The sequence below is a fragment of the Glycine max genome, chromosome 15 (assembly GCF_000004515.6).
Source record: "Glycine max cultivar Williams 82 chromosome 15, Glycine_max_v4.0, whole genome shotgun sequence".
Taxonomy (NCBI): Eukaryota; Viridiplantae; Streptophyta; class Magnoliopsida; order Fabales; family Fabaceae; genus Glycine; species Glycine max.
This window is the reverse complement of record NC_038251.2, coordinates 47,553,964-47,581,109: the sequence shown is the minus strand read 5'-3', so window position 1 is coordinate 47,581,109 and position 27,146 is coordinate 47,553,964. Positions and strand designations below refer to the sequence as shown.

Below are 27,146 nucleotides of genomic sequence, written 5' to 3'. Positions count from 1 at the left end.
CAAAGTCTAGTGGTACACCAAATGGATGTTAAAACTGCTTTTTTAAATGGTGAATTGGAAGAGGAAATCTATATGGAACAACCTGAAGGGTTTGTGATTCATGGACAAGAAGATAAAGTCTGCAAGTTAGATAAATCTTTGTATGGTCTAAAACAAGCACCTAAGCAGTGACATGAAAAGTTTGATAACTTAATAGTCTTGAATGGGTTTAAGGTGAATGAAAGTGACAAATGCATTTACTACAAATCTGTAAATAATATTTGCACTATCATATGTGTATATGTCGATGACCTTCTCATATTTGGTTCAAATATTCATGTAGTGAACGATGTGAAATCATTGTTGTGTAACAACTTTGATATGAAAGACCTCGGAGAAGCAAGTGTAATCATTGGTATTAAGATTACTAGGTCAAAAGAGGGAATTTCTCTGGATCAATCTCACTACATTGAGAAGATCTTAAAGAAATATGACTACTTGACTGTAAACCTGCTAGTACACCATATGATCCAAGTGTAAAACTGTTTAAGAACACTGGTGAAGGTATACAACAAATTGAGTATGCAAGTATCATTGGCAGCCTTAGGTATGCCACTGATTGTACTAGACCCGACATAGCCTATGTTGTGGGATTATTATGCAGGTTTACCAGTAGACCTAGTATGGAGCACTGGCACGCTATTGAAAGGGTAATGAGGTACCTTAAAAGAACCATAAACCTTGGATTACATTATAAAAGGTTTCCCGTTGTACTTGAAGGAAACAACGATGCAGATTGGAACACTCTTTCAGATGATTCCAAAGCAACTAGCGGCTATATATTTATCATAGCTGGTGGGGTTGTTTCTTGGAAGTCAAAGAAACAGACTATCTTAGCTCAGTCCACTATGGAATCTGAGATGATAGCACTAGCAACTGCTAGTGAGGAAGCAAGTTGGCTGAGTAGCTTACTTGTAGAGATTCCTTTTTGGGAAAGACCGATACCAGCTGTGTTGATCCATTGCGATAGTACCGCGACTATTGCAAAAATTGAGAACCGTTATTACAATGGTAAGAAACGACAGATACGTCGTAAGCACAACACTGTTAGAGAATTACTCTCAACAGGAGCTGTTAGAGTGGATCACGTACACATTGATGATAATTTAGCAGATCCTTTGATGAAAGGATTAGCTAGAGAGAAAGTCCATAACACTTCTAAAAGAATGGGACTATTGCCCTTACTGTGATGATCATTCATGATGGTAACCCGACCTAAATGACTGGAGATCCCAAGAACTAGGTTCAATGGGTAATAACAAGTTATGAAGTGATATGAGATGAACATGTTGTTATAAGTGAAAGCAGCATGATTCCTGAAGTAACAAGAGGATGAGTTATGAGAAAAAAAATTCATAATTCTTAATGAGATCTATACTATTGATTGGAGTACCTAGGCTACAGGAGCACTCTTGATAGACTCACCTATGTGAATGTTGAAGTGGGGGCCGCTTCATATGAAATTTTGGGCAAAAATTTCTAGAGCGTTCACTATACCGGAATAGACGTGCATGGCCTTTAACGCACGGGCTTTATAGAATACACCTATGAAAAGGTTGTGTGTGGTTTGATGTCGGAGATAGAATTCAAGACTTCGAGTCACTCTAGTAAAATTTGAATCTTACTCACTATGCAAAGGTTCAAGCTATATGACACCTTTGTTTATGCACAATTTTATGAAATCCTCGAAAATCTTCTTTTCAAATTTCAAGTGGGGGATTGTTAGAACAAAGGATGAAAGTTTGAAAAAAAAAAGAATGGAAAAAAAAGGGAAAAAAAGACTTCAAGTCCCACATCGCTCAGGATAAACACTTGAATAATGTTTCACTCCTTATATATAGAGAGCTCATTTCTTCATTTTTCCTTGCCCCAGTTGAGAAGCATTTCCTCAACTTTTTTTTCTCCCTCCCATATTTCAGCCGATGCATTTTCGGCAAACTTCTCCCTCTTTCTTTCTGTCGCTCTAAAATTTCGGTTGGCTGTAATAGTGACTTTTTCAAGTCATATTTTTGGTTGGCTATGAGAGTGACTTTTTAAGTCATATTTTTCGGTTGGCTATGAGAGTGACTTTTTAAGTCATATTTTTCAGTTGGCTATAAGAGTGACTTTTTAAGTCATATTTTCGGTTGACTATAAAGTGACTTTTCAAGTCATATTTTCGGTTGGTTATAATAGTGACTTTTCAAGTCATATTTTTCGGTTGACTATTAGAGTGACTTTTCAAGTCATATTTTTGGGTGGCTTTAGAGTGACTTTTCAAGTCATACAAGAGGGTGTAATTCTAGAAAAGGTTCCCTCAGTGTAGTGGGAATCTTATACAGTGATTGATAGTCTGCTTGCACAATTTTTGGCAGTGCCATGAAACATCTTAAAGAAAGCGACATTGTTCGCGACTCAGTCAGTAATTTTTTCGGTTTGCCATAAACTATTGTTACAACAATTTTGTAAGTACAATGATTTCCATACATGAAAGTGTGTAGAGAAGGTTCACATCAATATTGTGGACTTATCATTGGTTGAAAGTGTGAGGATTCCATACATAAAAAATTACCACCATATTACATCTTGGAAACCTGCGGTTCGGTGTGCATTTGACATTCAATTTTCAAAAACTATTTTTCAGCCTAGATGTCTTACTTGTGCAATGCAAGCCACACAAAAGTTACATGCTTGTATTTTTTTCCCAAATATAAACTTTCATATAAAATATTATAGATGAATCTATATGGATATTGTGCTTAACTATTTTTTGATTTTTCAAAATCCTTCATGCTAAATAAAAATGAGAGAATGGCTCAAGATCTATGAGTTATTGGAAAAAGCCAAATATACTATGATAAAAATCCTAAGGATGTAAACATGACTTCACTGATGTTTAAGAATGAATTTTTGCACAATAAACTAAAATGGAAAAAATGTACATGCATATAGAACCTCTACATGCGAGTACATCTCCATGTTTATTTAGTGTGCAAAATTGGGTCTTTAGGCTCAATAAAGCCATGTTTAACATCCTTAGGATTTTTATCGTAGTACATTTGGCTTTTTCCAATGACTGATTGATCTTTAGCCATTCATTCATCCTATTCAACATAAAGGATTTTGAAAAATAAAAAAATAGATAAACACAATAATCTCCATATTGATTTGTGCATAATATTTTATAAGAAAATTTCTTTTTGAAAACAAAATATAACATAAATATGATTTTTCTTTGGAAAAATTGTGTTGCACATATGAGACATATGGATAGAAAATTAGTTTTTTTTAAGCAAAAAGTGAAATGCAGATGGCCACATGTATCCAAGATGTATATGGTGGTAATTTTTCCTTGTATGGAATCCTAATACTGGTAGCAAATGACAAGTCTACACTATTATGTGAACCCTCTCTATCATATCTTTAGGAAAGTTAATGTACTTACAAAATGGATTGTCAATTCTTGAAGAAAGCATAAAGACCACCTCTCTAATATTACCAACTTGATCATTGAGAACAAAGGCTCAAGATTCTTCGATGTACTCTAAGTTTTTTTTTTTTTTTTGCTATGTAAACACAACTTAGATCAACTACAAAAGTTGACTAGTAATGTGTTAAAAAAGACAAACTCTTATCAACCTTGCATTTTTTAATGGAAGAAAACAAATTAAAATATGCAATGATAAAGAAAAAGTTGCAGGCAATAATATAATAGAAGACATGGGATCATCATCGTAATCGTGGTAAAGTAATGGTGTTTCTGCTCTTATTTCTTAGGATAGAAGCCCATCCATTATATCCAAATTAATTTTTTAATTGTCATTGAAGCACTTTCTAATTATTGAAAAGTATGTACGGACACATATTTTTGCAATAGATCTACTTGGCATTTTTTGAAGTAATTTGATTATGTTACTACTTCCCTCTTAATGTTTTTTTGGTTTTCGTAAAGGTATGCATTGGGAAATAGAGCTCCCATAGAATTTTCACTTGGATTCTTTTTGGTGAAAATGTCCACACCATCAAAGCCCCATAATTCCTTTTTATATTATTTAAATTCTCGATATCTCTGCAGCTTTAAATTAAGGGCTAAATTTTCACTAGTTAGTATAATGCCACACAAGGAAATCTAAACTTTTGTTTACAATGGGCTTCTTCAATTTTATGTAATGAGATTGTTTGCATTCATTTTAATTGTTATTTTTTTGTCTATTTTGAAGCTCTTTATTGGCAATTATAGGCCAAAACTTTTCATATGTCTTAGATAATGTGTTAGACTAAAAGCAAAATCTCGTCATCATCTCCATTTATTGCAAATATGTATACTTGTAATGGACATTATGCTATATTAAAATAATTAAATGAGATGTATTCTATATATCATTTTTTAAATAACTAATATAAATATGTTCAGAAGAGATATTTTTATTTTAAATATAAGACTGTTTTTGGATCTATTTTTTGGGTCTTCAAATGTGTGATATTTAATTTGGCCATAGGAGTTATATATGGATTGATGTGCTCCAAATGGTGGAACCCAAACTCGCAGAGGTACCTGGGATTTACACGTTGCACGGGTCCACATGCACTAGCATAACTAGAGTTCCTCAACCTTCCAACAATTAGGTATTCAAAAGATTTCAATGTTTTTAATTTGTATATCTATATAGAACAAAATGACCTTGTACGTTGTTGACCATGTTCTAGAATCATATTATATTTTATGTTAATGGAATCTATATACTATAATAAAAGAATGACCACTAAGCACACGTGGCATTTTCACAAATCTTTTGGCAATAAAATAATCATCCTTGGTTTGTGAACGCTCTTTAGCTCTACTTCTCTTTCCTTCCGCTCTTCCGTCCATTGTGGGGATTTTTTTAAAATTTCAAATTTGAAAAATCACAAATTACAGTTTCTTCCTCTGTTTGAGGTACCTACCTCTGCACCTCCGTAGTTATGAGGTCACGTCACTGGGTAAGGAAGCTTCTGGATGTCTACATGCAACGCGAACCAAATATCATTTTTGTGTTTTCATTCCAACCTCAGCTAATTTTGTGTTTCCATTCCAACTGCATGTAGAGCAACCTAACCTTGTTTCTACATTTCCATTTTTTGTTCTAGAAAGCTTCCTTCTCCCTCTCTTTGTCGATCCCACTTTGTCGTTGCGCCGCCATCGCCACACCACCGCCGCGTTGCCTTCTTCACCAAATCCCTCTCCTCTGTCCACACGCTGGAACCTCCTACTAATCCCAGAGAATGCACCATTCAAGACGCATAGATTGTCGGCGCAGCAAGTCCCGATTGCAAGGCCGAAGCTACACCAAGCATGTGCATTAACAAATATTGGGGAGGATTTGAAATTCATTTCCCATATTTTTTTTCTTTTATGCGAATGATAGAGAAAACCATCTTTCTTTTATTTCTTTTTTGTCTGCAAGTTGGTGAAATGCCTTAATAAACTTTGAGTTTGGTGAATTGCATGTCCATATTTTTTTACCAGATGAATTGCAAGCTATAAGTTTGGTGAAATGCCTTAATAAACTTTGAGTTTTCTAATATTCAAAATCCATGTGCATTCCTTTTGTCATGACTCCTTTGTTATCTTAGTGCACCCACGGTTTTTTTTATTAACAATGCTTTATTATTTTTCCTTACCATTTATTTTTTAAAATAATGTGTGGTCTGCGTTGTGTATGTGGTCAGATTGTTCTTCCCTGATTTTTTTATATGGTTATATATGTTTTATAAATTTGAAATTTTTTCACAAAAAATGTATACATTTGTACCTTGGTTGGCTTTATAAAGCATGTTTTCTTTTAATGTTTTGTTGTGTTATGCATTACCATGTCTGTTTCTCCTTCTATTTCACACATAGATGCATGATACTAATGTTGAGATTCAAAATGACTTGATTTGAATGGCTTATGCACTATTTTCTGTTAGATTATTTTTTTAGTTGTAGACTACATTAGAAGAGTAGTATACATTATCTTTTCAATGCATAGATTGCATCAGTTGATTGGCGCACTACTAGAAAATAAGGTTTCAACATCGGTTATTTAAGACTTTCAACATCGGTTATTAATTGATGTTGAAAGTACCGATGTGGAAAGTAGTATCGTTCATATTGGTTCTAATAAATATAACATCGGTTATTTAAATAGGCGATGTTTTATGATAAGAATTATGAAAAAAAAAAGTTATAAATCTATAAATCAATATCGGTTTTTTTTTAAAAAAAACCGATGTTGTAAGTCACATTTAACATGGTTATTTAAAAAACTGATGTTAAATGTGACATTTGACATCGGTTTTTAAAAAATTGATATTATAAGTAACATTTCACATCGGTTTTTTAAAAAGCTGATGTTGTAAGTGACATTTAACATCGGTTATTTAAATAGGTGATGTTATATGATACGAATTATGAAAAAAAAAGTTATAAATCTATATATCAACATCGGTTTTTAAAAAAATTGATGTGAAATATTACTTACAACATCAATTTTTAAAACCAAATGACAACATTTTCCTTAGGCAAAATGACAACCATTTGCCAATGTGCACTGCAGTGGAGACCAATATAGGTTATTATACTATTATACATTATTTAAATTCATTTGTTGAGTTTATGTTACCAATTCAGGTAGGCTCCTAGGTACACATCCCGTTTTGAATTTTGCATTCAATTCTTAATGTAACTTTCTGATTCAAATTGTGATTGGCCAGATCTCTGGATAGACTGTGGTTCGAGGAATCCATACACATCGATATTCCCGGCTCGCATACTTGTCTCAGTCATATGTCTATTGTTGTTAACACAAAGTAAATTATGCATGAAGGTAAAACAATAAATTAGGTAATTAACAATAATCTAAATTGACTTACAGAATCCACAACTGTATAACAGATATGCTGAGATATTGACCACCGTGTGCAATTTCAGACAGATCTTCATGCTTTATGTACAAAGGGAAGTTTTCATAAAATAGGCCAAACAAGGTAGCATCCCACATAACCTGCAATGGCTTCAGAAAAAGCTGTGGGATGGTCAATGTCATTAGATATAGGGGATCATCAACCTCATCATCCGGTCTATCTACAGGTTTCGCGGGTCCCACAACTCCCTGTTTATCCAACATAATTGATTGACATAATTTAATCACAGTAAACATTTTAATTGGAAAAATAAGCATTTAATGACACTAAAATACCTGTTCTGATAAACGCTTGACAAGATGTGTCGGCCAAGCAAGGAATGTGTTAAGAGCCTGTCCCATGACCTTAACCTCTTTAGTGGGTACAGGAATGGGAGCATTTGCATCTCTAATCTCCTCAACACCAACCTTGACTTGATCATGCAGCAAAGGAATGTTGTGAATGCTTGTGGACCCCTCATAAACTCTTCCTAGGGCAACCAGGCGAGGAGGATATTCTTCAATATACAACCCGCATTTGTATGAGTCACCCGTGTCTGGATCGTTCCCTGAGGGATCAGCACAACTCTCCTTTGTACTGACACGAGCAGTTGAAGGACCAACACCAGGTTCAGGAGGCAGTGCGAGTCCCTGTGATTGCATATGGCTGAGGGATAACATTAGTCGTCGAGTGACTTTTTCTGTGATTGAATCCTTCAGCTGGTCCTTGATTTGTTGCGTCAACTGTTGCAGTTATTCGGGAGCAATGGAGGAGGTCCTTGAAGCTGATCCAAAGTATTGCTTGATGGTTATACCGGCTCCTACAGCACGCACACGACCAGGGTGTTCTGGTCGCCCAATGGCAGCAGTCAATATATCATGACGTCCATGGGTAACAAAGGAACCCTGTGAGGCCTGCTCCTCAAGCGCATCCTGTGAAGAACACATTTATTCTATACTCAATCACACAATAATAAAAAATAATTACAATTATGAATTGAAAGTGATTTACAATCTTGTCAGCGATTTCCTTTGTTGCCTCAGATGTCATGTCACCAATTTTCTTGGTGCGGGCTAGCTTCCACTTCACGTGTCGTTTGATGGGAGATGGAGGATTAATGACGGTGTCAGTGCTTCCGGATTGAGTAGCTTCCTCTAGTTTTTTCTTTCTCTTCTCATCCATCAACTTTTTTTCTAAATATTCATAACCCCCACGAGACATCACGTGAGGGGCAGTGTTTTGTTTTTGGACGGCTTATGCTTTTTTTTGCACATCCTGCAAAAATGAAACATTAATTAAACTCATGATTACAATGTATTATAATAAGTTCATTTAAAGTTAAAAAAAATTAAAATCACAAATTAGTTACCTCCCATGAAGGGTCTCTGCGGCTCTGACAAAATGGGGCTCATTTCTCCTTGCTAATGTTGTACATTTTGCATACAGTGTCATGGACACTATCCTTGTCAGCTGCAAGTTCTCATTTCGACGTCAAATCAGACTTAAACTGTCTCCACCGCTCCCCCACAGTCTGAAGTATTTTTTTTTTGTTCTTAAATCAGATGCTTCAGGGATATCAAATTCAGCCTAACAAAGAGTAAATTAGGTTTTATTATTACTAAATTCAAATATTTGGCTAACAAACAATATGGAACATGAAATAATACATGATACCTGAATATCCTCCCATATCAAATCCTTTTGAGTAATAGGGACATGCTTCCAATTTTCGTATGTGACATCCACCTTATCACGAGCAACGATCCCTAAATATGTTCTGAATTTCTTGCTGTGGGGACCGCCTGCTTTGCTAATAGCAGGATCCATATGGACAAGGGGTCTCTCTGCCCCAACTGGTCTAGTCGCCAATGATCTTAGGCGTGAGGCCTTTCTAGTCCACTTCAATGGTGGTGACGGCGAATGCGATGCTACACCAGTAGAAGGAGGAGGAGGCGGAGGAGAGTTTGGCTATGTAGCCATTTGGCTGTAAACAAAAAAAAAACATTAATTCAATATGTTATAAAAAATAAATGCGTATGAATGTAATTAAATGAATTGAAATTAAGTACAAAATAAAAAAAATTACATTAGACGATAATTAATTCTCCTTCATCGTGATCATTACGATTAGCATGAACGTCGTCAGTTTCTTCTCCGACGACATTAGGTGACAATTGTGTGGACAAAGGACTAACATAAGTATCAATGTATGAATCATCATATTCAACATTGACACCTATTGTTTTCCCATATAAAACCACTGACCACCTTTGATCACAAGGGTCTTCGACATAAAATACTTGTTTCGCTTGTTCTGCCATAATGAAAGGATCATTCTGGTAAGCGAGTTTGTTAAGATCCACCAACGTAAATCCCACATCATCGGTCCGCACACCGGTATTACTGTCAACCCGCTTACATTTGAAAACACAGACAGTAAATTTGACATAGTTAAGCTCCAAAATTTCTTCAATGAAACCAAAGTAAGGGATGAAAGCTACACAAGGATTATCATCATGTACACTAGCGAAGTGTTGAGATTCAGCCCTTAGGGTAACCCCACTGTTTTGCATTGTACTTTTTTGGTCTTGTGCTTTTGTATAGAAGGAATACTTATTTATATCATATCCTTGCCAAGTTATAACATTTCTTTTAGGCCCATCTGCTAGCTTTCTCAACATTTCAGAAGCATTATCATTAGCCAAGAGTGTGTGTTTAAACCAATCTAGGAAAGTCTTGTTATGTTTTTTCAACACTGAGTTCTTCGACATTTTTGGATTACTTTGTTTGACTAAATTTTCATGACGAACTATGTATGTCAAAACTTCATTACTATTATTCAACACATACAAGTGAGCTTGTTGCAAATCTTCTACACTTGGAGTGATGACATGCAGTCTTCTTGAACCCTTACCTCTTACTCTTTCGTCATGCCGAGACTCGGGAAGCCCAACAGGTTTAGCTTTTTCAATGTACTCTGAACAAAATTCAATGGCTTCTTCTGCAATGTACCTTTCAACAATAGATGCTTCTGGATGATGTAGATTCTTGGTATACCCTTTTAAAATCTTCATGTATCACTCAATCGGATACATCCACTGCAAATAAACAGAACCACAACATTTGATTTCTCTGACTAGATGAATAATTAAGTGAACCATGATGTCAAAGAATGCAGGCGGAAAATACATCTCCAACTCACGCAATATAATAGCAGCCTCATTTTCCAGTTCGTCTAACTTCACAGGATCAAGAACTTTGCTACATATGGAATTAAAGAAAAAGCACAGCCGAGTTATGGCAAGCCTGACTTTGTTAGGCAAAATGTCTCGTATGACCACCGATAACAATTGTTGCATCAAGACGTGACGATCATGAGACTTTAAGCCTACCAACTTAAGATCCTTCAAATGCACAAGGCTCTTAATATTTGAAGAGTATCCTTATGGAACTTTGACCCGTCGTAGGCACTGACAAAAACTGATCTTTTCCTTTCTGGACAAAGTATGACAAGCTGGAGGCAAGTATATTTTTCTACCATCAAACCTTGGATGTAGCGACCCTCGGATACCCATCTCAGCTAGATCTTGACGAGTATTGAAACCATCTTTCCACATGCATAACATCAATACAATGTCTAATATCTAGATCAACCCAGTACGGAAGATCAAACAAAATCGACTTTTTCTTCCATATGCAAGTCTTATTTTTGTCCTTCTTTTGGATCTTTCCAAATATTGTATTCAGGTGTTGAACCCGCTGGAAAACCTGGTCACCAGTCAACGGTACCGGTGCATTTTCATGCTCTTGACTTCCATTAAATGCTTTTTTCAATCGTCGGTAAAGATGATAAGGTTTAAGAAAACATCAATGCCTAGTGTACTCTATTTTTCTTCCATGTTTCAGTTGTATATAGCTTGTGTCTTCTTCACAGATGGGGCATGCACGATGACCCTTAACACTATAACCGCTCAAATTCCCATATGCTGGAAAATCATTAATGGTACAAAAAAGCATTGCACGCAAATTAAATGTCTCATTTCGAAACCCATCAAACACTAAAACTCCTTCATCCCACAACTTTGTAAGGTCTTCAATTAAGGGATTGAGATAAACATCGATGTCATTTCCTGGTTGTCTTGGGCCCGTTATCATCATATACAACATCATGTATTTTCGTTTCATGCACAACCAAGGAGGCAAATTGTAAATCACTAGCAAAACTGGCCACGAACTGCGTTGCGTGCTTAAACTGCCATATGGATTCATTCCATCAGTGGCTAGTCCAAGCCTAAGATTTCTTGTCTCTTTACCAAAATCCGGATACAAATGATTTATTTTCTTCCACTGCAAGGAATCAGTCGGATGACGAAGCATTCCATCACAGTTTCTCCCATTTGCATGCCACGTAAGGTCTTTTGCATCGTCTCCATTAGCAAACAGACGCTTAAACCTTGGAATGATCGGAAGATACCACAACACCTTCACTAGGGGGCCCTTGTTTGAGTTTTCATCACTACTACACACCTCATCATCCTTGAGTTTGTACCGTGATACCCCACACCTAGGGCATTTCGACATTTCTTGAAATTGATGTCTATACAATATGCAGTCATTCGGGAAAGCATTAATCTTCTGATACTCCATACCCATGGCACACAATATCTTCTTGGCCTGATAGTAGCTTTTAGGCAATGTGTTATCCTGTGGAAGCATGTCGTGCACTACTTGAAGTAGTGAACTAAAGCTTTTGTCACTCCACCCATATCTGGCTTTGATATTAACCAGACTTAAAACTGTCGACAACAGCGTCAACAAATTCTTGCACCCTGGATACAAAGGTTTCTTTGAATCAGTTTGCAATGTATCATACACAGGGGCATGAGCTTGCTGAAAAGACTCTTGTCCAAGGTCACAAATCATATCCTCAAAGCGATCTCCCATTTCTACATCAAACGGTTCGGATTGCTGCCCACTCTGCATGTCTATCATTTCACCATGCCATATCCACGTCGTATAATTCCTCTAATTCTATCACACAACAGATGCTCTCGTATGTCATCCATTATTTGTCGTCTTCCGTTCAAACAATTGATGCAAGGACAATAATATTTTCCATCTTCATCCGGTTGACCTCTTTCTGAAGGAAATTGTAAGAATTGCTCGATGCCTTCCTCATATTCTGGGCTGATGCGACTTTCATTCATCCAACTTCGATCCATCTAAGTAATAACTCGGTCATACTCTCAAAGTTATTCGATGCATGAAAATCTCACTTTTTTATTATAGGTGTGGCCCTATCCCATTCGGGAAGACCGTCTTTTATGGTAGCATCATACATCAAGGTTAATTCTATTTTGTTAAATTTGAAAAAAATTTGGCAACATTTCGCATTGGTCTCCAAGTACACGACATGAAATCGGTGAAATTAATTTCCCGATAATCAAGTATGCACTCAGAGAACAACTAGAAATGCATTACCGAAATTTCATCAAATTAAACAAAATAATTTTAACCTTAACACATGAATCTACCATAAAAATATCAGTCTCCCCAAACTGTCCAAACGGACAATTCAAGATTGAATACAATGATTAATGCAAACTGTCCCCAAGAATCATTGCATCCAATCTCAAACGGGAATTTAAGGTTCACTCATCATGAACACATTTTGTATAGCATATATCAATTGTCATTAATGGCAGTGAACATGTAATAAAAATATTCATTGCTAACAAACATTTGTACCATTGATGATGACACGGTCCAAAATGAAAGCAAGAATCAAAGAAATAACTGAATGAACACCTACATCAATCATCATTCCTAAAAACAGATATCAATATGAATGGTACACTCAGAAGCAAAACTAATAAACAGGTGCTGATCAAAATAAATTTTATTTATTTTTTACTTATATCTAAGTCTAAAAGAAATACACTCATTTTTTATTTATATATAAAGGACTAAAGGAAGTATTACATTAGTTAAAATAAACCTAACGCGTCAATTTGATGCAGAAACATTAAGAGGCATGTTTGTGTAACACAAGCAACAAGAGATCTAACTAGTCAATTCCTAACGCGTTGCCATTGATTTGAATTGGACCCTCCACTGAACCTTAGAAAACTCTACTCAAACTCTACTCAAATACTTGGCTTCTTCCCTTAAAATCATATCAACACCCACAAAAAAAAAGTGAAAACCTTATTGGAGGAATATGCATTCACCGGCCTTATCACGCAACATCCAAATTAATTTGGACGTTGAATGGTTCCATTGCCCCCTGTTTTTGTTTCTTGTGTAATCAATGTGTAACAAGTTTGACTCCTAGGCTATAATCTCATCTTGTCACAATTTTGTGCCAAAGCTCAACTTAATATTTTGTTCCTAATGGTTGTGTCATGGAACTTAATACTTAATCAACTACACGATAGAGTAAATATAAGAAAAAGAAAATGCTCCAAGTGGTTGTGTCATGGAACTTTTATGTGCCGCCATTGATAACGCTTTTAACGGTTCACAACATTATGCAATTGGTTTGCAAGTAGTAAATCACTAAACTAGATCTATCTAGCTTTAATTTGGTACTTGATGTAAGCTTAGGGATGTGGACCTATTAATCGCTATTATATAAAATTAAGCACACTGTACTTTTCAATTTTTTAACACGGACACATGGTTAGATTTTTGCTCACTTTTCCGTTTGTTGTCCTTCTTAATGGGCTGAATTGCTTTTGATCAGCAAGCATTACAATTTTAATAATTCTTTAAGTTATAATTATGCAAATTAAATATTTAAAGTAGTACAAATGTATATTTTTTCATAATGATTTTAAATTAAAATATAAACTAATTATAATTATTTTAATTACATATTTTTATAAATATATTTTTTAAATGATTTAATCTTATTATAAAATTATGTCACTTAAAAGGATTTTATATGTTAGACTCCTTAGTTATTTATTTCTTATATTAAAATAAAAGTAATTATTCTTGTCGTCTGTTTAGTAGAATTATTAATATATTAAAAAGATAATATAATCAATCAAATGAACTTATGCTTTTTTTTAAATTAAGAATATTTAACAATTTTTTAATACTTGTGTAAAAATTTAAATGAGAATTATTTTGAAAACGATGGAATATTTTATTGAGGTGCGGGAGAAAAAATCAACTAAAATTCTTCACAACACTATCTAAATGAACTGTCCCTTCTCTGCTACTCAAACAATTGTATCAAAAAATAATTTAATTTGTTCTATTGTTGGAAATGAAAACTCCAGGAAGCCAATGAAATAGGTCCTTTGTGACCAGCTAGCATGCACCAATATCAATTTCAATTTTTTATCACCTCTCTAGTTTCACACTAATATTAATCCCAAACGAAACCCTTATCTAGTTAGGTGTAACCCACATCCCTAAGCTTACAACAAGTACCAAATTTTAGATCAAAATGCAGACAAAACAAAAAAAAAAATATCAAAGCACCTTCAGAAACAAATCTTCAACTTCTCTTTCACGGATATCACCGGATAGATTCCCAACGTAGACAGTTCTGCTCAAGCGTCTACTCATTTTCTTTTCTGCGACACAGAAAAATCGAAAAATAAGTAACAACATGCTACAATTAAAAATCTAAATATTATTTTCCAAGCCCTAACGCCCATTATAAGACCCGTGTTGTGAAGATGAAAACCACAGTAGCTAATTCAACGAGAAATTTAAAATTCTGAATAGAACAAAAATATCGCAGCAAAAGGGGAACAAAGCAGTTAGAGTAAAGAATCAATAAGGTGTGTAATTGGGGGACAGGGACTCGCCTTTGATTAGTGGAGATTGGGAATCGGTGGCGATGCGGTGAAAGGTTCAGAAGTTAGGGTTTTTGATTTTAAAGAATAAGACACAACACGACACGGGAGAGGGAAATTGGATGACAAAAAGCTCTTGCGTTGTGCGCGTCACGGGATTTTCGTAAATTGAAAATATATTGTTTTCGTAAAGAAGGTAATCTTATACACGGGAGAGGGATTCTTGATATTTTAACTAGTAAATTTTTCGTAAATTGAAAATATATTGTTTTCAATTTGAATATTTATTTCCGTAAAATGTTAATCATTGCAATTATAATACTATCCTAATTATTCATAAATAAATCCAATGTCGAATATATGTGCGGTAAAAATATTTTGTTATAATGCGCTAGATGTGCGGTTATGCTATAATCTGGAAAAATAGAATATTCATTACTTTGAAAAGCATATTGTAATTAATTAATGCAATATTGAATAATTGAGTGGTATCCACATTCTATGTAATCCAACAAGTATTCATTTTTAATTATTTTCAATCAAGTATAATTTTTTTCAAAACAACTGTGAATATTTAAATCACATATTCAATATCTTTTATAACTTTAGATAACTGTATTTTTTATAATTTAAATCATTTTTAAATTTTAAATTTATTTAAAAATATATATATAAATTTAATTCACTCTAAACAATAAAAATAAAATATTTTTAGAATATTCTTAGTTATTAATTTTGTTATAATTAAATTTATAGTAAGAATTTTTTTAATATGTTTTTCAGATATAAATTTATTATTATAAATATATTTATTATTATGAAAATTGATTAATTTCAACAAATAATAATCCAAATTAATTATAAATATTCAAATCAATTAAACATTTACGTCATTGAATATTCATAAATAGTAATTCCAATCAATTATAATTATGCAACTTTAAAATATAATTATTAAATGCTTACCTTTTGAATTTATTATTGTTTATTAATTATTTTATTTTTTAATTAAAATATAATTAATAACGCAATATATGATTTTTTTTAAAATATATAAATAATTAAAAAAATATATTAATATTGGTTATTTGAAAATCGATGTCGTTAAGCACTTACAACATCGGTTTTCAAATAACCGATGTTAAAACTGAATTTAGTGTGATTTTAACATCGGTTATTTAAAAACTGATGTCGTTGAACACTTACAACATCGGTTTTTAAATAACCGATGTTAAAATCACACTAAATTCAATTTTAGCATCGGTTTACAACATCGGTTTTCAAATAACCGATGTTAATAGGGCGATGTTAAAACTCATTTTTTTAGTAGTGGCGTATGGTAAATATAGTGTGCACATGCATGTAAAAGCTTGGAGTTGTTATGGTGCTAAGGTTTCTGGTTTTTGTTACTCTTTCACACCGTGGACAATTAGTTTAGGGTCTTGTCTTTATGATCTTTAAGTTTAATGTGCTAAGTTGTTTCAAGTTTGGCCTTTGACATATGTCTAGAAAGATATTCATAAATTGTTGATTAATGGGAACAAACCAACACCTATAGGATATGAAGAGGCTTTTGGTGTATTGCTAAATTTCTGATTTCTGAATTTGATGTAGGTCTAGCTCGATGACATCTACTCCAATATCTAGTTTTTCCCGCCCTATCCCGCCCTCGACATGCTTATAAAATCTTATAAAAAATATACTTTTTCATTGAATAAAAAAATAAAATTTTAAATAGCAACCAAAACATATTTTTAGATTGTACATGGCAACATAAAATCGAATCCAATGGTAGCATAAAATTCAATCCTATAGTTTCTGGTTTTACTGTGTTATATATCTGCAAGAATATTTTTGTAAATTAATTATTAGCGGGGCGGGTTCGGGGTTAGGTTTGGGCTGTGTATTAAAAATCTCATCCCCGACCCCGAACCTAACTTTGGCTATCAGGGAAAACCTAAATTCGACCCCGACCTTGATCAACGTGGGTTTTCCCAGTAACAAATTAGGACGGGTCCAGGTTGGGCCCCGCAGGTTAGGGCCCATTGTCATGCCTAGTTGGTTGAGTAGATGTTGAAGGTGGTGACATCTGGCCTTGTGGGAGAGCTCAGTTTCTTGATGTCAACTTTGTTTTGATTTATGAATAATGAAGTTTAGTTTATTTCCATGCTTATTATTTTCTTTTTCTTGTGTTATTATTATGAAATACAATTTTCATTGAGAGCGATGGTCCCCATATGTTACTTGGAAAGCAAAGATCCGTAACTCGCGCATGAAATGACACATGGAATTACACATTGTTGGCTGAAGGCCAACTAAGTATTAATATTTGCTACATTATTATTATGAAAAACATTGTTGTTCAAAACAGTGGGGCCATATGATTCTTAGAAATGAGGAATTAGTAACTCGGACATGAAATAACACTGACAATAATAACAGTTTTAGTAGAAGGTTATCTCAGTTTTTAAGAGTGTTACTCTTTGTTATTATGAAAAATGTTGTTTTTGAGAGTGGTGGTCCCTACACATTACTTAGAAACCCAATTTCAATAAGTAGCGCATTGAACGACACTAAAAATATAACACAATGTTGGCAAAAGACCAACTCAATTTTATTTATTTTTGTTCTTTTAAAGGGAGTTCAAATGGCAGATACAAGAAAGATAATAAATTTAAATGTCTTTCATTTATTAATTATTTATTTTTTAGAAAAATTATTTCAAATAACATATTTAATGATAAAAAATAAATACCTACTATATTTTAAAATATTAAATTTATGAAAATTTATTTACCAAAATTTCTATTAATGTGTCCTTAACAGCATTATGAATGAATATTTTGCAGAAGACATGCCCCAAATGTTAAAAAAGTACAAAAATACTAATTATTAGTTATTTCTATTTTTCTAGGGGGAGTTTGATAAACTTAATGTTTTTAGTTTCTCAGGAGTATTAAATGGGTAAACTATGATTTTCATGTGTGGTATACAATTAATAAAAAAAATGATTAGGAAACTATGATTGCCCATAATCAATTTTAGCTCACTTTTTCGCAAAAACATTCTGAAAGAGGGGAATATAATCAACTTTTCGGAGTGGATAGAAAGATTATTTGAATGTAGTTTGCAAATTGGCAAGGAATCATGATTATCAGGAATCGATTTTTCAAAGAATTATATTCACATGGTATTAAAAAACTTATCCCTTACCAAACTCCTCCTTAAGGAAAGCTCAAATGGTAGATACTTGAAAAAGAATAAATTTAAATGTTCTCCATTTAATAATTATTTAATTTTTAGAAAAATTGTTTCAAATAAAATATTTAATGATGAAAATTGTAAATATCTTTTATATTTTAATATATCAAATTTAATCATTTTTATTTTCCAAAATCCTTATTAAAGTATCAAGAAAAAGCATTACAAATGAATTTGTTTGAAGACGACACATTTCAAATTATACTATAATAAAAGAACGACTACTAAGCACATGTGACATTTTCACACATTTTTGGCAATAAAATAATCATCCTTCATTTGTGAACGCTCTTTATCTCTACTTCTCTTTTCTTTTGTGGTTCTGCCCATTTTGGGGCTTTTTATAAATTTCAAAAATCACAAATTACAGTTTCTTCCTTTGTCCGAGGTACTTACTTCTGCACCTCCATACCTATGAGGTCACATCACTGGGCAAGGAAGCTTCTGCATATCAACAAGCAACACCATCCAAATATCATTTCCGACTGCATGTAGAGCAACCTCACCTTATTTCTACATTTCCATTTTTTGTTCTAGGAAGCTTCCTTCTCCCTCTCTCTGTCGATCCCACTTTGCCGTTGCGCCGCCACTGTTGTGTTGACTTGATTTGAATGGCTTAAGCACTATTTTCTGTTAGATTATTTTTTTAGTGTTAGACTACATTAGAAGAGTAGTATGCATTATGTTTTCAATCAATAGATTGCATCAGTTGATCGGAGTATAGTATATATGGTGTGCACATGCATCTAAAAGCTTGGAGTTGTTATGGTGTTAAGGTTTCTGGTTTTAGTTACTCCTTCACGCCATGAATAATTAATTTGGGGTCTTGTCTTTATGATCTTTAAGTTTAATGTGCTAGTTGTTTCATGTTTGGCCTTTGGCAAATGTTTAGAAAGATATTCATTAACTGTTGATTAATAGGAACAAATCAACACCTATAGGATATGAAGAGGCTTTTGGTGTATCGCTAAATTGCTGATTTCCGAATTTGATGTAGGGCTAGCTCGATGATGTCTACTCCAATATCAATGATATAGAATCCTGGGAAATGGAAGGTTTTTGCTTATAAAAAATTCAAATAATGAAAGTTTTATTTCGTTAATGTCTTGGTTCAGTGAAAATTCAAATAAACAAGAAGAAAAGAGACACTTATCTTCAAATAATTGTAGTTTCTCTTACATTGAAGGAATTTAAATAAAAGGGTTGATTCTTTTTTGTTAGTTCCTATAGCTTTATATATTTTTGGTTGTGTCAGGCCTCACTATGAAAACTGAAAAGTTTCGGTCTTTAATATGTTAATTTTTAAATATTTTTGGAGGTTGTAGGGATAGGTTGGTTGGTTGTAGGCATGGCAACGGGGCGGGTCGAGGCCGGGTTTTGCTTAACCCACCTCCGCCCCTGACTCCCAATTTATGCCTGAGCCTCGAAACCTGATGGGGGTGTAGATTTATCCCCCCGACTTATAAAATCCTATACAAAATATAATTTTTTCATTGAATGAAAAAAATAATTTTAAATAGCAACCACAAGATATTTTTAGATTGTACATGACAACACAAAATCTAATCCAATGGTAGCATAAAATTCAATCCAATAGTTTAATATTTTAGCGTGTTATATATATGCAAGAATATTTTTATAAATTAATTATTAGCGGGACGGGTTTGGGTAGTGTATTAATAATCTCATCCTTGACCCCGAACCAAACTTTGGTTGTCGAGGAAAACTCGAACCTGACCCTGAACTCGAGTTTCCCTGTCAAAACCGGGTCGGGCCCCGCGGGTTTGGGCCTCATTGCCATGCCTAGTTGGTTGAGTAGAGATTGAAGGTGCTGACGTCTGGCCTTCTGGGAGAGCTCAATTTCTTGAAGCCAATTTTGATTTGATTTATGAATAACCAAGTTTAGTTTATTTCCATGCTTATTATTTTCTTTTTCATGTGTTTTTATCATGAAATAACATTTTCATTAAGTATTAAAATTTGGTACATTATTATTGTGAAAAAACATTGTTGTTGAGAACAGTGGTGCCCACATGATTCTTAGAAATAAGGAGTTAGTAACTCGGGCATGAAATGACATTGGTAACAATAACACAGTTTTAGTAGAAGACTATGTCGGTTTTTAAGAGTGTTACTCTTTATTATTATGAAAAATGTTGTTTTTGAGAGCGATGGTCCCTACACAGTACTTAGAAACCCAATTTCAATAAGTCACGCACGGAACGACACTAAAAATATAACACAATGGCATGTTAGAGATATAGATTAATTTAGTTAGTTACAAATTAGTTACAAGTTTAGCTATATGAGACTCAATGTATTCATGTAAAAATTGGTTTGCTTATTTTAAACATTATCCAAAGTAATATTCAATCTCTCTTTTCTCTTATTTCCATCTCTCTACCTTAAAGTTTATCATGGTATCAGAGCAAATAAAAATACATCCTTTTTTTTCTCTCACACACACTCACATCTCATCATTTTCTTACTTACCAAAGATCAAAGGTGTTAGTTGTTGACTCTTACAATCACCAATGACAGCCATAATCACTTGCTCCTTTTTTCCTTTCTGTCACTTCCAACTCAACACAAATCCCAAAAAAGACCAACTCAGTTTTAATTATTGTTGTTCTTTTAAAGGGAGTTCAAATGGTAGATACAAGAAAGATAATAAATTTAAATGTCTTTCATTTAATAATTATTTAATTTTTAGAAAAATTCTCTCAAATAAAATATTTAATGATGGAAAAAATAAATACCTCATATATTTTAAAATATTAAATTTATAAAAATTATTTACCAAAGTTTCTATTAATGTGTCCTTAACAACATTATCAGTGAATATTTTGCAGAAGACACACCAAATGTTAAAAAGTACAAAAATACTAATTATTTAGTTATTTCTATTCTTTTAGGTGGAGTTTGATAAACTTAATGTTTTAGTTTCTCAGGAATGTTAAAATGGTAAACTATGATTTTCATATGTGGTATGCAATTAATTAAAAAGGACATTATCAAGAGACTATGATTGCCAATAATCAATTCTAGCTCATTTTTCTACAAAAATGTTGTTGATGAGATAGGTTGTCTCAACATGTGATGTAAGCTCCATTAGAACTTGTAGGCCTAGGATCTTCTTCATCAATGGATTCCTTTGCTTCTTGGAAGATGAATGGTAGCGGAATGGAGAAGGAAGAGAGAGAGGAGACGCCACTTCAAGGAGAAGATGAGTCTAGAAGAAGCTCACCACCATTGGAGGCCATGGATAAGAGCTTGGAGGAAAAAAGAGATGAATGAAGGGAGAGGAAGAGAAGAGAATGAAATTTTGTGCTCTAAAAGACCTCTGAAATCTGAAGTTTAATTTTCAAATGATCAAAGTTGAAAAAAATGCACACACATGACCTCTATTTATAGCCTAAGTGTTACACAAAATTGGAGGAAAATTTGAATTTCTATTCAAAATTCACTTGGATTTGAAATTGAATTTGTGGAGCCAAATTTTGGAGCCAAAATTTCACTAATTATGATTAGTGAATTTTAGTTATGGTTCAGCCCACTAATCCAAGATCAAGTCCAAGATTCTCCACTAAGCGTGCTTAGGTGTCATGAGACATGTAAAGCATGAAGGACATGCACAAAGTGTGACTATATGATGTGACAATGGGGCGTAGCAAGCAAATGCTCACCCCCCCCCCCTCTAAAATTTAATTGGATTGAGCTTCTCCCAATTCAATTAAATTTATTTTCCAACACACACATCAAATATTCACTTAACGCATGTGAAATTAAAAAACTACCCCTAATATAAAAACTAGTCTAGGTGCCCTAAAATACAAGGGCTAAAAAAATCCTACATTTCTAGGTACCCTACCTACATTATGGAGCCCTAAATACAAGGCCCAAAAAAATAATGAAACCTTAATCTAATATGTACAAAGATAAGTGGGCTCATACTTAGCCCATGAGCCCAAAATCTACCCTAAGGCTCATTAGAACCCTAGGGTCTTCTCTTGCATCTCTGGCCCAATTTTCTTGGAGTCTTCTATCCAATGTCCTGGCGGGGTAGGATTGCATCATTCCTTCCCCCCTTGAAAAGGATTTGACCTAAAATCTCGAGGTTCTTGAAAATCTGAGTTTTTTTCCTCAACACCTGTAAAAAGAACAAAAACATATGTATTAGTGGTTTTTGGTATGTTACAATAAGGTAAGATCTGAAAATCCATTTCTTGGGCATCTTCCCATGAAGGAACATGATTCCTCACCAACTCAATAAGTGGTGCTACAAGTATAGAAAAATCTAGGACAAACCTTTTGTAAAAGTTTGTTAAGTCATGGAAGACCCAAATTTTCCTTATACTTGGTGGAGTAGGCCTCTCAGGAATGACCTTTATTCTCTTAGAGTTGATGGGAACCCCTTGATCACTATTTAAAAAAATTAAGAAAAGTAATGCAATAAAACATACATTTTTCTGTATTTTCATATTGATTATTCCTATCAAAAAGTATGACAAACCTAAGGTGTCCCATATGAGTACCTAAGTTTGTATTGAAACTAAAAATAAGAACAAATCTACCTAATGAGTCCCTATGTACACAAATCATGAAGGTGTTGGGTGAATGAGGATTTTACAAAAAAGGGTTGCACCACTCAAAACATTCATCATACCACCTATTTTAGGGATTTGGTGCCTAATAATACCTATTTTGGACACCAGCAAAGCACAAGGATTTAAGCTCTTGCGAACCAAACTCTCATCCAACAACTCCTTTACTTGAGGAATAAACTCAAGCCCAAGAGGTGTGGCAATGCTAACAAGTGTCTTTTTACAAAGGAGAAAATATGGAGGTTGTCTAAAAGGGGAAATTTCTTTAATATTTGTTTTTATTTCAAAATGTCTTTCCTTCTTAACTAACCTCTTGGAGGAGACACTTACCTCTTTACACTTCTCCTTAACCATTAAAGGTTGTCCTTCTTCTTGGGGGTAGATTTCTTCACTAGATTCCTCCCCTTTTGCTTCTTCACTTTCACTAGAGGAAGGTGAAGTAGTAGCCTCATCTTGGCTACTATAAATGTCTTGGCCCCTCATAATCATGGTTTTCTTGGTGGGGCATTGAGAAGTAATGTGTCCTCTTCCAACACATTTAAAGAACTTCATGGAGCTAGTCTTCTCTTGCATACTAACCTTAAGGGGTTGCTTTTCTATTGTCTTCCCCTTATCATCTTTGGGCTTAGAAGGAGTCACCCCTAAGATGCCTTGACCTTGGTCCTTCTTTGGATAAGAGTGAGAGCCATAAGATTTTGAAGTAGACTTCTTTTTATGTTGTTACTCTACCTTTATTTCCCAATCTAAGTTAGCATTTACATTGTCCTTCCCATGGAAGTATGAGAGATTAATGTTAGCCTCTTGAGGCTTTCTTTCCTTTTCTCTCCTATGGGAGTGAGGTCTAAGATGTGACCTATGTCTTCCTTCATAATAGTCACGAAGTTCTTCACTTAGGCTCTTGTAAGAGTTATGACTACTATAGGAGGCATGTTTTTCTTTTCTTAACTCTTTTAGTATTTTCCTTCTTTCTTCTTCTCTTGTTTTCTCTCTTTCATCTTAACTTATTTCTTCCACTCTTTTTTTTTTCCTTTTTCTTTTCTCTCTTGTTTTTCTTTCCACAACTTAAGGGATCTCAACTCATCTAATATCTTATACAAGGGGTTCTTAGGAGAAGAAGTCTCACCATTAACACTAGATGAAGAATGAAGACACATGTTGGTTCCTAAGTTGTGGTTCTTTCTTGTTGGGGGTTTGAAAACAAAAGGTAAAAGAAATTATGGTTGAAACTAGCCAAAATAAACACTAAAAGAGGTGTGAAAGATAAGGTAAAAACTAATTAGTAAAAGACAAGCTATCTAGGCAGTTTGACAATGGAAGGTAAAGGAAATAAGCTATGAAAGTAAGCAAGAAATGTAAACTAGGCGAATCCTAAGAGTGTTTGGATGACCACATTTAAGGTTCCCAACAAAACACTCACAATCCTAAGGGAAAATTGCCTAAAATTATTACACACAAATGGAAGTAGGGTGGCCTATTGGAGGCTCCCAACTTACTTCCAATGAAAGACCTTTTTGTTACAAAATTTAAAAGCAATGAAAGTAAGTAAATTGTCAATTACAAAATTACAAAAAGGTCCTCAATTTTGGTGGTTTTTCTCTCTTTGCTGATTCACTCAATTTGGAGTGCTTCTTAGTCCAATAGCTCTTAAGGTGGTTTTCCCCTTACTTTTTGACTCAAATTCTTCAAGGGATGACACCAATCCTCCTTTCCAATTCCCTATATGGCAACTCACAAACAAGGAAACAAAGAGACAAGCAATAACCAAAGACCAAAAAATTAAAATGAAAGCTAAACCAATAGAGTTTTAACAAGACAAATTTTCAAGGATTATTCAACAATTAAAACGATGAAAAGCACATAAAAGCAAGCTAGGACTCAAAGAGAAACATAGAATGGCTCTAGAGTAGAGTAAGAAAAACTAAAAAAAAAGACTCAAGAAACCTTTAGTTTTGGAACTTTTTTTCACACTAATTTTCAATTGAAATTTTATATCTAAGATTTTTATAAAATAGGCACCAATTATAGAACAAATTTTGAGCCAAAACAACAAGCACACTTCCCTTTCACTTTTTTTTCCTGGACACTGATTTTTCTGCCAACTTGTGTGATTTTTATTATTTTTTCTTTCATCCAAATCACTTGGTTCTTTTTTTATAATTTTTTTCCAGATGTATAGAAAATTCATTAAAAATTTCAGCTCAAAATTCGAAGTGACCTATTCCGAGTAATTTATTCAAGTTCATATGTTCAAGCTACCAGCACCAACGATTTCAACCTAGAAATCAAGAGTAGTGTTTATGTTGCTTAAGGCTTCGATAGTTACAATTTGTGTTTGCTTATGCTCAATTATATTGAATAACACAATTCAAGAGAGCTTAAGACTTATTTTGATTCACAAATCTAGCCACAGCTCAGCACCACAACTCAACTTCATCATAGGCATCATGTAGGAAACTTAGAAAACAAAAAAAAGTTCAACAACAAGATTTCTTCTAGGAATTGATTTAGAACATGTTATGAACTAAATAACATGTATGAATTAGACTCAAAATTCAAAAGATAGGCTAAGAATGAAAAGAATACATGAACAAATGTATCTAGAATTCAATCACCAAAATAAAAATTCTACACAAACTTAAAACATAATGTGACAATTATTATGACTAAACAAGACTCTAAGACAACATGGATTAAGTGATTTACACTTAGATTTTTGTGTTTTTTTATAATCAATATTTTGGAAGAAAATTTAGATCTAAGGTTCAACACAAGAATATTATTAATGAAAAATGATAGAACCTAAAATCAACACAAAAACATGATTCAAGAGTAGATCTACAAAATTTGAACCATAGAAATGCAAGAACAAGTGTAGATCTAAGATTTAATCGGTTTATTTTTTTTAATCTACTCTAAACAACACCAAATCACAAGACAATGGAGGATATACTTGGAGAATAAGATGAAGATAAAGGAATTAAAGAGAATTCATTGAACAAAAAGATAGATGAAGCAAAAGAACATCACCTAGATGAAGATGCTCTTAATACCACATGATGTAAGCTCCATTGGAGCTTGTAGGCCTAGGATCTTCTTCATCAATGGATTCCTTTGCTTCCTGGAAGATGAATGGCAGCATAATGGAGAAGGAAGAGAGAGAGGAGACGCCACTTCAAGGAGAAGATGAGTCTAGAAGAAGCTCACCACCATAGGAGGCCATGGATAAGAGCTTGGAGGAAGAAGGAGATGAATGATGGGAGAGGAAGAGAAGAGCACGAAATTTTGTGTTCTAAAAGAGCTCTGAAATCTGAAGTTTAATTTTCAAATGATCAAAGTTGAAAAAAATGCACACACATGACCTCTATTTATAGCCTAAGTGTTACACAAAATTGGGGTAACATTTGAATTTCTATTCAAATTTCACTTGGATTTGAAATTGAATTTGTGGAGCCGAATTTTGGAGCCAAAATTTCACTAATTATGATTAGTGAATTTTAGTTATGGTTCAACCCACTAATCCAAGATCAAGTCCAAGATTCTCCACTAAGTGTGCTTAGGTGTCATGAGGCATGTAAAGCATGAAGGACATGTACAAAGTGTGACTATATGATGTGACAATGAGGTGTAGCAAGCAAATGCTCATCCCCCCTCTAAAATTTAATTGGATTGGGCTTCTCCCAATTCAATTAAATTTATTTTCCAACACACACATCAAATATTCACTTAATGCATGTGAAGTTACAAAACTACCCCTAATATAAAAACTAGTCTAGGTGCCCTAAAATACAAGGGCTAAAGAAATCCTACATTTCTAGGGTATCCTTTCTATATTATGAAGCCCTAAATACAAGGCAAAAAAAAATAATGAAACCTTAAATATGTACAAAGATAAGTAGGCTCATACTTAGCCCATGAGCCCAAAATCTACCCTAAGGCTCATGAGAACCCTAGGGCCTTCTCTTGCATCTCTGGCTCAATCTAATATGTACACAGAAAGCAAGGCTTAGTACCTCTCAGATGAAACGACAGCAGAACTGACATGGTACTAGCAGAAGGTCAACTCTTATTATTATGTAAAAACATTTTCATTGAGAGCAGTCGACCCATATGTTAGTAACAAAGCTAACTCATGCATGAAACAATGTAAAAAATGCTGTAGAGCTGGTAGAAGGCCACCTCATTACTAAAATTTGACACCTTATTGTTATGAAAAAAAACATTGTTGTAGAGAGTCATGGTGCCCACACGGTAGTTATTAAGGAGGGTAATTAACTCACGCATGAAACGACACTAGAAATTATTCATTATAGCAGAAGGCTATGCTAGTTTTTAATATTGTTACTCTTTATTATTAGGGAAAATGTTGTCGTTGAGAGTGGTGGTCCCTGCATAGTACTTAGAAAGGAGGAATTAGCAACAAGCACATCAAACCACACCACAAATGACGCAATGCTAGAAGAAGGCCAACTCAGTGTTAAAGAATATTACTCTTATTATTATGAAAATCCTACTACTACAAAACATA

The 27,146-nt window shown here is 33.9% G+C and overlaps 1 protein-coding gene across 2 annotated transcripts; it reads right to left on the bottom strand.

Annotated features, from left to right (window-relative positions):
• Nucleotides 1-6,474: 6,474 nt before the first annotated feature.
• On the bottom strand, nucleotides 6,475-14,944 carry LOC100783027 (uncharacterized). Of its 2 annotated transcripts, XM_014768279.3 has the most exons (8): nucleotides 14,769-14,942; nucleotides 14,437-14,531; nucleotides 8,617-8,926; nucleotides 8,312-8,529; nucleotides 7,954-8,217; nucleotides 7,239-7,874; nucleotides 6,913-7,151; nucleotides 6,475-6,830 (listed from the first exon to the last, which is right to left on the bottom strand). In XM_014768279.3, the coding sequence occupies exons 6-8, from the start codon at nucleotides 7,620-7,622 to the stop codon at nucleotides 6,710-6,712; spliced, it is 744 nt and encodes a 247-aa protein (XP_014623765.1). In that variant the 5' UTR covers nucleotides 7,623-7,874; nucleotides 7,954-8,217; nucleotides 8,312-8,529; nucleotides 8,617-8,926; nucleotides 14,437-14,531; nucleotides 14,769-14,942; the 3' UTR covers nucleotides 6,475-6,709. The 2 variants fall into 2 exon arrangements, with proteins under 2 accessions (XP_014623765.1, XP_040865644.1); XM_041009710.1 differs by having other exon boundaries at nucleotides 8,312-8,926; nucleotides 14,769-14,944.
• Nucleotides 14,945-27,146: the final 12,202 nt, after the last annotated feature.

What these genes read in the sequence shown, in the direction of transcription:
- LOC100783027 (XM_041009710.1), bottom strand. Translation starts at nt 7,622, where the DNA reads ATGTTATCCCTCAGCCATATGCAATCACAGGGACTCGCACTGCCTCCT. An exon ending in TCAAGCGTTTATCAGAACAG is followed by an intron (nt 7,152 to 7,238) that starts GTATTTTAGTGT and finishes TTGGATAAACAG; the next exon opens with GGAGTTGTGGGACCCGCGAA. An exon ending in GTTATACAGTTGTGGATTCT is followed by an intron (nt 6,831 to 6,912) that starts GTAAGTCAATTT and finishes TAACAACAATAG; the next exon opens with ACATATGACTGAGACAAGTA.